Source organism: Euleptes europaea, chromosome 13 (assembly GCF_029931775.1).
Source record: "Euleptes europaea isolate rEulEur1 chromosome 13, rEulEur1.hap1, whole genome shotgun sequence".
In the NCBI taxonomy this organism is placed as follows: Eukaryota; Metazoa; Chordata; class Lepidosauria; order Squamata; family Sphaerodactylidae; genus Euleptes; species Euleptes europaea.
In genome coordinates, this window is record NC_079324.1 from 18,437,520 (window position 1) to 18,450,659 (window position 13,140).

At 43.6% G+C, this 13,140-nt stretch overlaps 1 protein-coding gene across 1 annotated transcript; it reads right to left on the reverse strand.

Annotated features, from left to right (window-relative positions):
- Window positions 1-1,459: 1,459 nt before the first annotated feature.
- On the reverse strand, window positions 1,460-12,041 carry LOC130486298 (centrin-1). The gene is made up of 5 exons (XM_056859550.1): window positions 12,036-12,041; window positions 8,804-8,962; window positions 4,726-4,854; window positions 3,253-3,390; window positions 1,460-1,713 (listed from the first exon to the last, which is right to left on the reverse strand). The coding sequence occupies exons 1-5, from the start codon at window positions 12,036-12,038 to the stop codon at window positions 1,624-1,626; spliced, it is 519 nt and encodes a 172-aa protein (XP_056715528.1). The 5' UTR covers window positions 12,039-12,041; the 3' UTR covers window positions 1,460-1,623.
- Between the last annotated feature and the right edge of the window lie 1,099 nt (window positions 12,042-13,140).

Sequence of the window (13,140 nt, forward strand, 5' to 3'; positions counted from 1 at the left end):
CAGAAGGGTCTCCCTTCCCCTCATCCTGGAAAGAACCATATGGCAACCCTTGTGGACCAGAGATGCTGCTACGCCATGGTAGGACTCAGCAGTACAGACGAGTGTTGCAGTACTACTGCTTGAAATGGCAGAGAGACAGGAAAAGGGGCTGGATTCCTGGGCAAGGGATACTTATCTGCCATTAAGGCAACCTAACTTTCAAGAAACAATGGCACAAACTGAAATGAATTCCTTTTGCAACAAGGGGAGACTATGGTGCTCTGGTCAGCAACCAGCTTCCCAAGAAGAAAATATCTGCCTGAGAAGACATGGATGGCTATTGGCTTTAACCTTCACCCATTGAAGTGCCCTTCCAGTATGTTTTTTAACCACAAAAACCAACAAACAAAAAACAGGGGCCTTCTGTTGATTTCCACCCCAGAAAGTATAAGAAGAGTTGGTTTTTAATATGCCGACTTTCTCTGCCACTCAAGGAAGAATCAAACCGGCTTACCATCACCTTCCCTTCCCCTCCCCACAACAGACACTCTGTGAGGTACGTGGGGCTGAGAGAGCTCTAAGAGAGCTGTGACTAGCCCAAGGTCACCCAGCTGGCTTTATGTCCGCCGCTCATGTGGAGGAGTGGGGAATTAAACCCGGTTCTCCAGATTAGAGACCACCGCTCCAAAGCACCGCTCCAAACCACTACACCACACTGGCTCATCTTGCTCCCATACAGCGTTAGTTTACCCCTGCTGTGTTGGTAGAGCCTCAACAAGGTACCTTATCTGTGATAGTAATGGGAGACTACACTAGTTCTATGCATTGTGGACCGGTGTAAACACAGCCTTACAGTACAATGAGGTGCCTGCCCCCCCCCCTTTAAATGAAGGACGTAGGCAACTTTGCTGCAATGAATGGGTTTGATGTCATCGTTACAGGTCATGGTTAACAAGATAAGACACAGGAATCTGGAAAAAAAAACAGTTACAGGCTGCTTCCAGAAGGTTCAGGCATTAAAGACACACTCACATTCAATGCTCTTGAAAAAGTACAAAGGCTAATAAGTACACAGGGTTGTTGAAAATAAAAGCATAGGCACTACATTTCAACGTCAACTTCTAAACTCCAGGTTCAGAACAGAGTAAGGTCTTGAGTAGTAGAGGCAGACTGATCAAAGCAAGGTGGGAGCAGAAGCAAGATCTGGAAGCCATCCGCTCTTTGACGTCTTTTCATTTGGCAAGCGCTAAGCGCCATACAATGCAAGCCTCAACTCTTATAAACAAGTTATAAAGAATTGTCCTTGTTCCACAGAATGCCTGAATTATCATTGGCAAAAGCATCTCCTCGGGTAACTCTTGTGCGCATAACCAACTTCCAAGGCAGCTTAATCCAGTAAGCCACCTCACGACTGCTGCAGATGTAAAATATATATATTTTACAAGATAGCACAGGGCAGGCAGATGGAGGAGTCAACGGATATTATGAGGGAGGGAGAAAACAGTCAACTGTGAGGGTCATCTCACAAAGCTGGTAAGATCTGGGTAGCTGCTTGTCCCTTCCAAACAGGCATCGGCAGAGGCTGAACTTCGTTGACGGACAGAAAAGAGACTTGACAAACACAGAGAAAACACACCAAGGATCTCAGTACAGGCTGGTCTTCTTCATGATCCGCAAAAACTCCTGCTCATTGACCTCCCCGTCACCATCCCGATCAGCCTCGTCAATCATTTCCTGCAGTGTGACAAGAAACCAAAAGGCAGACCTAGTGAATTAAAGTGGCGGTTATGGAAGAGGAGGGAGGCATGGTTTCCTTGCAAAGGGTACTCAAGGGGACTAACAGTGCCTAAGCAGGTCTAAAACTGAGGAAATGGTCCTTAAGGTGGCACCATAAATGTAACTTTTTGCCATTGAAATATATATTGTCCCAATGTACAGACCAAATTTTACCTCCCATACTGCTGCCTGATCACCCTGTGTTGGGGCATCCTTTCAAGCTCTTCACATGGCCTGGGACCTCAGTATCCTGAACAGTTTCATATTCTTAGCACAATTAGCTATTTTTAAATTAACAAAGTTGCCTTTCACCAATTCCACTGTGGATCCTAGTGAACGCATGAACACCCGAAGCTGCCTTATACTGAATCAGACCCTTGGTCCATCAATGTCTGTATTGTCTACTCAGATAGGAAGCAGCTCTCCAGGGTCTCAGGCAGAGGTCTTTCACATCACCTACTTGCCTAGTCCCTTTAACTGGAGATGCTGGGGATTGAACCTGGGACTTTCTGCATGCCAAGCAGATGCTCTACCACTGAGCCACGCCCCCTCCCCACCCCATCTCCCACCCCTCACAAGTTTAAACCTCTTCATTTATTCCTACCTTCCACTCCCTGTCCTTTAAACAAGTTACCAAACCTCTAGGAGGGCTTCAAATATTTGGCCCTGCTCCTGTTGCGTTTTAGAGCAAGTAAACAAAAGACAGAGTGGTGGCGTGGTTAGAATATTGGACTAGGATCTGGTAGACCCAGGTTTGAGCCCCAACTCTGCCACGGAAGTTTCCTGGGTGACTTGGGCCAGTCAGAAACTCACAGAGCAACTACCACACAAGGTTGTCATGAGGATAAAATGGAGGAGAGGAGAGCCACATAAGCTGCTTTGGCTCCCCATCGGGGAGAAAGACAGGATAAGCACATTTAAAAAAATTAAACCAATGTGATATTGGGCAGCTAAAGCTGTTTCTAACTTGGAGATAAATGGTGCAAACACTTCACCTGACTTCCCCAGAAACCATGCTCATGCTTGAAAATGCCATATCTGAAAGAAGCAGCTTTTAAAATACTTTTGTAAGTCAGAGAAATGGGCTCAAAGAGTACTGAAATGACTCACAGGAAGAGAATCCTTCCTCTTTCAGAAATTCACAGAATCTGTGGTCTTGAATGCGATAAACAGCACACAAGCACATGAAGCTGCCTTCTACTGAATCAGACCCGTGGTCCATCCAAGTCAGTATTGTCTACTCAGACTGGCAGCGGCTCTCCAGGGTCTCAGGCAGAGGTCTTTCTCATCACCTACTTGCCTAGTCCCTTTTAAGTGGAGATGCCAGGCAGAGGTCTTTCTCATCACCTACTTGCCTAGTCCCTTTTAAGTGGAGATGCCAGGGATTGTACAGAATGTGTACACAGCAGAGTGTGGGCATTTTTAACAAATGAAACCTAGTGAAATCTTTACTTGGAAAAGTTTAACCAGAAGCTCAGTCACTCATGTGCTCCATACCTGCAGCTCCTCGTCCGTGAGGTTTTCTCCCAGTTCTTTAGCCACACGTTTGAGGTTTTTGAAAGAGATTTTGCCTGTTTCATCATCATCAAACAACTTGAAGGCTTTCAAAATCTCTTCCTTGGAATCTTTTTCAGCCTTATGAAAAAAATAATAGCAGACGTTTCAGACAATGGGTACAACATGAATGAGAGCAATGAGCAGTTAAAAAATTAAAACACTCGTTCTTTCCGACTGACTGATCAAAATAAAATGAAGGTTACACTAGAGAACTGCAGTCAAAAATTTAGCTAGTCCCTCAGTATTAGTAACTGTTTCGATTATTATAACAACACCATCAATATATTTAGATCTTTACTGATTCACAGGAGCAAAAGAAAAAGAGATGGTGTGGCAATTGGTTGACAGGCTCAACTACAAATTGAGAAACCTTTAGCTCCAATGTCAATTTTTCTAGGAACCCACTAAGTCAGGGGTGTCGAACTCAATTATTATGAGGGCCAGATATGAGATAAATGACACTTGGTTGGGCCTGGCCTCAGCAGCCCAGATTGTGAGTGTGTGTGGCTGCCTTGGCTGGTTCATGGGCTGGATAAGAGCTCTTAAGGGGCTGGATCCGGCCCTCGGGCCTTATGTTTGACACCCTTGGACTAAGTTATCTTAAGCAACCCACTCAGCCCCCCTGTGCAATACGGGGGTAACAATGTTCATTTATGAACTCATTGGATTATTGCGCAAAAATGTGAAGCCATCTGAACATTCTAAAACATTATGTGAATGATGAATATTGAGTTGGATCCCACAAGCTTTTCCACTGGTACAAGAAGGAGGAGGGACTCCTTTTGGTTCCTGCTGGCACGACCGTTCCACTTCCTTCTTGCACCAGCAAAAACCCCCTGAGAGAATCCAACCCTAGATTATTATAGGCCTACCCTCAATTTCCTTGAAATCGACACGTAGCTTTCTTCACCCCAGCCACTCCCTGATATGTGCAACTTTCCCCTGCTCCCGTTCTCTCAATCTTTCACTGGGTTGTTGGAAGGCTAAGTCTCTAAAGTTAGGGCCGAGCTAGGAAGTAGGTCCAGGCAGGTCTAGCAACACCCTTTTTGAGGCAACATTTGTCTCCTGACCCTTGCAGACTTCATGGAGTCCCAACCAGTATCTGCAACCAGTGCAGAATAGTGAGGCCACCTGTGCATACAGAGGCTGAAGGAAGAATCCTTAACCTGCAGACCTTCCCTGCCTGCATCACAAGTACCTGCCTGAGGGACATAAGGTGGGCCCAAACACAGATATCCCAGTTAGAGCATGAAATCAACGTCAACAACAGTACAGGACCCTGCTGAATCCACAACTTCTGCATAAACGGGTGCAAAGATTCACACGAAGAATTCAAGGCCCCTTTGAAAATTCCCCAAGGACAACATCAAACAGCCAGTCTCCTGGGCAAAGCTGCTTAGCAGGTCAACCTACCATTTTCTGGGTCATCACTCCCAAGAAGTCATTGTAGCTAATCTTTCCAGTTCCTTCCTTATCAATATCTAAGATCATTTTTTTGATCTCATCTTTCTTGGGTTCAAATCCAAGTGCTCGCATGGCAACCTGCAAACAAGGAAAACAGTATAGTATCTCCGAAGGAAAAAGAAAAAAAAATCTAAAACAAAAGCCTTGATATCAAAGTGACAGAAAAAGACCTTTGCACCTCAGGAAGACAGTTAGCTTTCTCTTCAATAGGTTCTGGGACATCAAGACTGTGGAAGTCTTATAACAAACAAACAAAAAAAAGAGGAGTTGCAAGTTGTTCATGTAAACTTATCCCTAAATGTTATAGAAGAACTAAGAGACTCTGAAGGAAGACATATTATTTTGAAAAAAAGGCTCCCAAAAGGCAATATTTATACTTTAGCAACAATATATGCCACAATGAATGCGAGAAGAAGGACTAGAGGAGCACATAAAAAAGGACTAGAGGAGTTAATAAAAAAAATACACACTGAGAAATTCACATCTGAACACAGGGACATATTAAATCAAACTATCATGATTTAAGAAATATCACAAGCTACAAAGAAAATGAATATCACAAGCTACAAAGAAAATGAAAAAAGGCAAAGTGCCGGGCCCAGATGGACTTACAGTAATGTACTATAAATGTTTTGAAGAAAATCTGATATTACCACTCAAAAAGTTATGAATGAAATAGGCAAAGAGAAAATGCTACCAATTTACAAGAAAAAAACCTTGAAGGAATGGCAGAAACAGATGAATACGTTTATATGGAACGACAAAAAGCCAAGAATTAGATTTACAGTGCATTCCTGAGCTTTCAGAGTGCAGGGACTGCAGGGAGGAGGCACTGTTGCGACGCCTCCTAACCCGTTTCCCCAGTGCCGAAAACTAAAAAAAAAGCCTTTTTAAATTTTAAATGGGGCTTTTCGCCCCATAAACAGCGAGGCTGCGCCTACTAAAAGGCAAGCACAACACCGCCGTTCTTGCCGCCAGCATAATGGGGTGAAAGGGGACAGGAGGCTGCCTACTGGCAGCCCCGCTTCTGGAACGCCCCCAGGGGACACTGAAATGTCTCCCAGAATGCCGGCATAGGACTTTATGCCAGTGGTATGCTGGCGGAAGGCCCCGTCGGCGTCCTGGGATGGCGCTGCTGCGTCATTGCCCGGAGACCAGCGTCTGGCCCACCACGCCAGCACTGGGGCCACTAATGCCGGTGTAAGTAGCCCAGACACTGGCGTGGTGGGCCCCAACACCGGCACAGTGCCTTTCTGGCCTCCTAAGGGCTTTCGCCCTTAGAGCTCAGGAATGCGCTGTTAAAGTTATACAAGATGAGAAAAAGAGAGGAGAACTAGAAGTACCCAATATTAAGTTATATTATTAAGCAACTGGTCTGGTTTGGATTGTGGATTGGATTAAAAAACCCTATTAAAGAATAATAAAATTAGAAATGGCAGATTCGGAAAAAGGCTTCCACAACTATTTATGGATTTAAAAATCTGTCAAAGAAATTACAACGCAAAATAGAAGTCATGTAATTAGAAATGGACTACTGAGAGTATGGAAACCATCGGAAGAAGATTAACTCCTCCAATATCCCCCTTGGTGTCCCCATGGTAGCATACTATGATAAGAATGTGAGAAAAAATAATGATTTCACAAGATATGGAGATATGATAAACTCTCAAAAACTCTTGGCAAAAAATGAAAGAGGAAGGCAAAAAGATACAGTGGTTATATTTTCAAATAGTTTCAAGATTAAAAAAGGATATACATACAGAAAGCGGCACAATAAGGGAGTTGACAGAATCTGAAAAGGTGGTAACGCAGCAAAAAGAACATTTATTAGGACGAATTTACAAGCTATTACTGCAATTTGATACCGAAACAGAACAAGAGAAAACATATATGGTTAGACAGATGCAAAACTTAGAGGAATCTCTCCAACAATGGGACCTTATAGACAAAAGATATAGAATTCACAGCAAGTCAAACATTAAGGGAAAATTGGTATAAGATGTTTTACTGATGGTATATTACCCCAAACGACATTGAGATGATAGACAAGAACTATAATGGGAAATGTTGGAAATGCAAAGAGGTGGATGGTACCCACTATCATATGTGGTAGATGTGCAAAAAGAATTGGAAAAATACATGCTGAAATCCAGAAAATCTTAAAAATTAAATTGGCTATGGAAGCCAAGAGTATGATATTGGGCATTCTGCCCCAAAACATTCCAAAAAACATGGAAGAACTGTTTAGATATATGATAACAGCTGACAGAATTATATTTGCACCAAAATGGAAACAGAAGATTGTCCACAGAGGGAGGACTGGGAAAATAAGCTAGCCAAATATGAAGTAATGGTGAACTATGTGAATAATAGACCAACCAAAGAAATTCAAGACAAATGCAAAGCATACTAGTCATATTATTCTTTAAAAGTGGGGCGCAGATGAGGATGCAGTTGAAATAACATTTTTGAATTACTAATTACCCATTTGTTATTCTGTATTAAAAAGATGACGGGGGGACGGGAGGGAAACATTTAAATATATAATGGATAGATGACAATAATACATGAACCAGATTTTCAACATTCAGGAAATCATTCTTGAAATTTATGTTTAGATTTATAATAACAATAATAATTAATTTAACTTTTTAATGTTATCATACTTATTGTATAATATTGTACAAATCATTACTGCAGTTATCAAGTATTGTTTGGGTATTCAATGCATAATTTCCTTTTCTTTTGTAAGAAAAGGACCTATATTTTTACTTTCTATTTTATATTTTTCTTTTAACTAAATTTGCTTGGGGGGTGGGGGAGGCAGCACAAGGAACACCCTTTGCTAAAGGAAGGAGTGGCTGGATTCTGAAGTGCCAACACCCACCCTAGGCTCAGTTCTGCTTGGAAATGGAAACCACTTCTCTTTATCCAATATTGGGCCAATATTGTTCAGAACACCCATGAGAAATAATATAAGACACAGGGTCCAATCAGAACTTGCAAGAGGAGCAGGATGGTAAAGCTCTCCACAGTTGATTAAAGGCACACTGCTTTTCAACTGGAGATTCTGTTTAGCTACGCTAGCTGATAGTGGCTTGTAGACCATGAATCTGTCTACTTATTTTTTAAAGCTGTCTTGCAGCACTAACTTCCTGAAGCTAGTCGTGCAAAGAAAGTGCTTCTTCGCACAAAGCACATGGAAGGATATGACAGGAAGTCAACTAAGAAACTATTAACATTTCATGTTATTTCCCAGTGTGAAGATGTCCCCTATTCTGTTTCCGGCACATATAAATCAGGGGCCCTTAGGAAGTCATTTGGAGACAGTTACAATGAAAATATTTTCTCTCCTAATGAAATCTTTTACATAGGCATATTGTTGTAATAAATCAACTTGATTTAATAAAATCCCAACACCAAACTATTTTTAAGACAAGCCTTGTTCCTATCAAGCCTTTCGCTGTGCATTTACTTCAGCTGATGGATTTGAGCCATTTGGAAAACATGGTATACATACTGCTCTGTTTCCTGTGGAATTCATTCCTTTAAGATAGCTACCAGTCAAGCACCACGAGGAAAAGATTTCTCTTGTCACTGCTGGGGTGACTAAACTGGCAGGAGATACAAAGAGTATCTCTCCTCCTCCTCCCCTCCCTTCCAATCTAATAACAAATGGTACAAGACATCCTTGATCGTGCCTCTTACGTCCTTTCCCAAACACTAAAAGAAACATGACAGGGCAGAATCCACAAAGATGAAACAGAGGTAGCCAGAGAAAGGGAGAGGAGGGCCACAAAAACAATCCCTATGAGCCAGCACTCATACTGAGACCAGGGCACTTCAGGCTCCAGGCTGGTCCAGGTTTAACAACTTAACCATGTTTTATTTTATGTATTTGATTTTTAGTCCCGATTTTATTGGGCCCGCTCTTCCACACCAGATCTAGCTCAGAGTGGCTTACAACCATTTAAAACAAGCGTAAGTTACAGTGCAATTTCAAGTGATAAAACTACTTGCAGCTTGCCTTCAATTCCTTCACATCTATATTCCCGGTCCCATCAGTATCAAACAGATCAAAGGCTTCCCGGATCTCTTGCTTCTGCTCTTCAGTGAGTTCAGTTTTGGGCGCAGTTTTCTTCCTCTGAGAGGGAGCTCCCACGGATGGTTTCTTGTAGCTGGATGCCTTAAAACATATGTCAAAAAGCAGAAACAAACCTATTTAGTCTATTCACAAACAGGATTCTGATGTCAAGTTACAATTCCCCCCCTCCCCACCCCCCGCAAACTTTGCAGGGACTGGGCACTCTTTCGCCAATGCTTATGTAAAACCATATTGGCTAGGATATTTATGCCTTTTAAAAAACAACACACACGCACAAAGCAAGATGAAACTGAAACTCAGAATTCCAATTCTATATTTATTACAGGTACAAAACAAAAATGCAAACCTCCTTCAAACAAGCTCAGCTGGCAGAGAAAGGTTCTTTCCCCTTAGAAAAGTGCATCTCATACATTGAAATGCCCAAACGTCTCCCACTTAACATACTATATCTCAGTGCAAATAAGGAAATATCAAAGCTAGGGCTGCAAAAATGATCTCTTGCTGTTTGATTTTGAGCTAATGCCATAAAACGATTACACGTGTCTTAGTTGAAGAGAATTTTTCTAGACCAGTCTTTTGAAATAGGGGCTGAGTAGCATCTCAATAACTCTTTAAAAAAAGCAGTAAAAAGTTGTGGAATACATCTTTTGTGATCTATAGAGCTGTAGCACTCTTTGATCCATAACACAGTATGGGGGGTGACCCTTCCATTTAACATATGACTGCCAATCAAAAGATCAGGGTGCAACCCTCCAAAGCAAACCAAGTTCCAACAGAGCTTTCCTTGGGAAAATGTTACCTTTGGGAGTTGGACATGGTACCTCACTGCCAACTTGCAACTTTAAGACTTGCTCACAGCAAATGTATAAATTTAATTATGATTTAATTATAGCTTTCTCTCAAGGAACAGATAGTCACCAACTTCTTATCAAGTACTTATTACATTTATGTTGTCTTTCCTGAAAAAAATTTCAGCACATACCTGGGGTTCACTCATTTTATCCTAGCAGCTCTCTGAACCAAGGCAAGGCTGCAGTAAAATGACTTGTTCACTCAGACAGCTTAATGTACAGCACAGAACCAAGTCTCAATATCCACAGCTGATATACTATCAATAGCCATCATATCACATCATAAATACATGATTTCCAAGGAAACTGATAAGTGACTAATAATGGCTAATAAGTAGAGATGTGTGAACTAGGCAACCCTTGGTCAGAAACACCTCTCTGCATGAATGCATGGGGACAGTGACTTAAGCAAACTACTCCCTTCCCTGCTCAGCAATACGAGGATAATAATACTGACCTATCTTACAGAGCTATTGTAAAATCATAAAGATAATGTAATCATTGTGCTTTCAGTAGTTTAAAATGCTGTACAGAAAGTCTGTAAGATTCCCTCATTAGCACCAAAATAGTCAAACATATAATGCTAAGACATCCTGAAACTAGCTTAGATAGTTTCAACATTCACTACAGAAAGGATTTTTTCTTCAGCCTCCAGTGTAAGAGACACCCTTGGACTAAGTTATCTTAAGCAACCCACTCAGCCCCCCCTGTGCAATACGGGGGTAACAATGTTCATTTATGAACTCATTGGATTATTGCGCAAAAATGTGAAGCCATCTGAACATTCTAAAACATTATGTGAATGATGAATATTGAGTTGGATCCCGCAAGCTTTTCCACTGGTACAAGAAGGAGGAGGGATTCCTTTTGGTTCCTGCTGGCACGACCGTTCCACTTCCTTCTTGCACCAGCAAAAAACCCCTGAGAGAATCCAACCCTAGATTATTATAGGCCTACCCTCAATTTCCTTGAAATCGACACGTAGCTTTCTTCACCCCAACCACTCCCTGATATGTGCAACTTTCCCCTGCTCCCGTTCTCTCACTCTTTCACTGGGTTGTTGGAAGGCTAAGTCTCTAAAGTTAGGGCTGAGCTAGGAAGTAGTGTAACAGAGGTGGTTTGCTATTGCCTTCCTCTACATAGCGACCATGGTAGTCTCCCATCCAATTACCAACCAGGGCTGACCCCTGCTGAGCTTCGGAGATCTGACAAGTGCAGGCTAGCCTGGGCCATCCTGTATTGTTACATTTACCTTTAAAACACACACACAGAGAGAAGATTCACTAGATCCCCCAGTATCTTCTTTTGTGGGTTTTTAGGCCTGGTTTTCACTGAGGTGGTTAATCCATACCTAGGCATTACCACAGAATATAATCATAGAATCATAGAGTTGGAAGGGACCACCAGGGCCATCAAGTCCAACCCCCTGCACAATGCAGGAAATTCACAACTACCTCCCCCCTCCACACCCCTAGTGACCAGAAGATGGCCAAAATGCCCTCCCTCTCATTGTCTACCTAAGGTCACAGAATCAGCATTGCTGACAGATGGCCATCTAACCTCTTCTTAAAAACCTCCAGGGACGGAGAGCTTACCACCTCCAGAGGAAGCCTGTTCCATTGAGGAACCGCTCTAACTGTTAGAAAATTCTTCCTAATGTCTAGACAGAAACTCTTTTAATTTAATTTCAACCCGTTGGTTCTGATCCGACCTTCTGGGGCAACAGAAAACAACTCGGCACCCTCCTCTATGTGACAGCCCTTCAAGTACTTGAACATGGTTATCATATCCCTTCTCAGTCTTCAGACCACTTCAGACTAGGGTTGCCAGGTCCCTCTCCGCCACCAGTGGGAGGTTTTTGGGGTGGAGCCTGAGGAGGGCGGGGTTTGGGTAGGGGAGAGACTTCAATGCCATAGAGTTCAATTGCCAAAGCAGCCATTTTCTCCAGGTGAACTGATCTCTATCGGCTGGAGCTCAGTGGTAATAGCAGATCTCCAGCTGGTACCTGGAGGTTGGCAACCCTACTTCAGACAGAAGCACACATCTGGAATGCACCTTCCTCAAAATGCATCTCCAAGACATTGTTGAAGAACTAGCACACCAGGGCTAGAAACCGCTGTGCTGCCATGCTCGTTTTCCAGGAGCGGGGATATGGGCCGCTTTGAACTGGGACAGCGTTTTGGAGCGGTGCACAACCCAACCACAGGTTGACCCCAAGAGCATCTGCGGGGCTTGCCACCCTGCCCTACCCCATCCTGCCCACCCCTAAGCCGACAACGCCACCCCACCGCCACCATACTGACCATCCCGTGCAGTGACCGTTGGAAGCCGACCCGCCCGCGAGACAAAAAGAAAACACACCCGCCTCAACCGTTACCAGCAACCCCGCGCAATATGAAGCTTCCTCATTGGCTCAGCCCGCCACACGCCGATGCCATAGCAACCGCTGTTGCCATTGGCTACCGACTCCCACGCGCGAGAACGGCGCTCGACGACGATTGGGTTAAAGCAAAAAAAAAAGCGTTGTGGGTGGAGCGTAATTCTGAAGACGGAGCCGATTGGCTCCCTGAGAATGCACCGAGCGGCCAATGAGCGAGCAGCCCGGCGCTCAGCCGATTCTCGGCACAGGGGCGGGAGGGGGAGGGGCTGCTGGAAAGGGTGGGGACGTTAAGGATGTCGTGCTTTGATTGGAAGAGACGCGTAATTGGGCGTGGTCTAGGGGTCTGCTGTCAGTAAGTAGTGAGGGTTTGGGGGGTTCGTGTCTCTTTGCACGAGGTCGGGGGTTTGCTGCGATTTCTGCTTGTGTGGAGGTAAGAGATGCTCGGGGGAGTGGGCGGCTAGCAAGGAAGGCTGCAGTCCTGTGCTCGCTTACCTAGGAGCAAGTCCCGTTGATAGGGTTGCCAACCTCCAGGTGATAACCAACAAACCAAAGGTGCTGTAATACAAGTAGTTAGGAAATCAACAGCACACAAGCTCAATGTTGCATGTATATATTCATCAAATATACTGAAATGAGAGTTCATAGTGTATTAAGAGAATTGTAAATCAATTATAAGAATATTGTGATACATTGAGCTTGTGTACTGTTGATTTCCTAACCTCCAGGTGATGGCTGGTGATCTCCCGCTTTTACAACTGATCTCCAGCTGATAGAGATCAGTTCCCCTGGAGAAAATGCTTTGGCAATTGGACTCTATGGCATTGAAGTCCCTCTGCAAACCCTGCCTTCCTCAGGCTCTGCCCCAAAAACCTTCAGGTATTTCCCAACCTGGAGCTGGCAATCCTACCTGTTGAGTACTGGGGCTTCCTGTCAAGTAGACTTGATCAGGTCTGAAATTGACAGCCCTATGCATAATGTACCTGGGAGTAAATAGACGAACAAGAACACAGTCCATGGATGCCTTTTGT

Excerpts from the sequence above, each read along its gene's own strand:
- LOC130486298 (XM_056859550.1), bottom strand. Across the intron at positions 4,855-8,803 it reads TAGATGTGAAGGAATTGAAG|GTTGCCATGCGAGCACTTGG; the intron begins GCAAGCTGCAAG and ends CCTTGTTTGCAG. Across the intron at positions 3,391-4,725 it reads GAGTGATGACCCAGAAAATG|GCTGAAAAAGATTCCAAGGA; the intron begins GTAGGTTGACCT and ends TTTTTTCATAAG.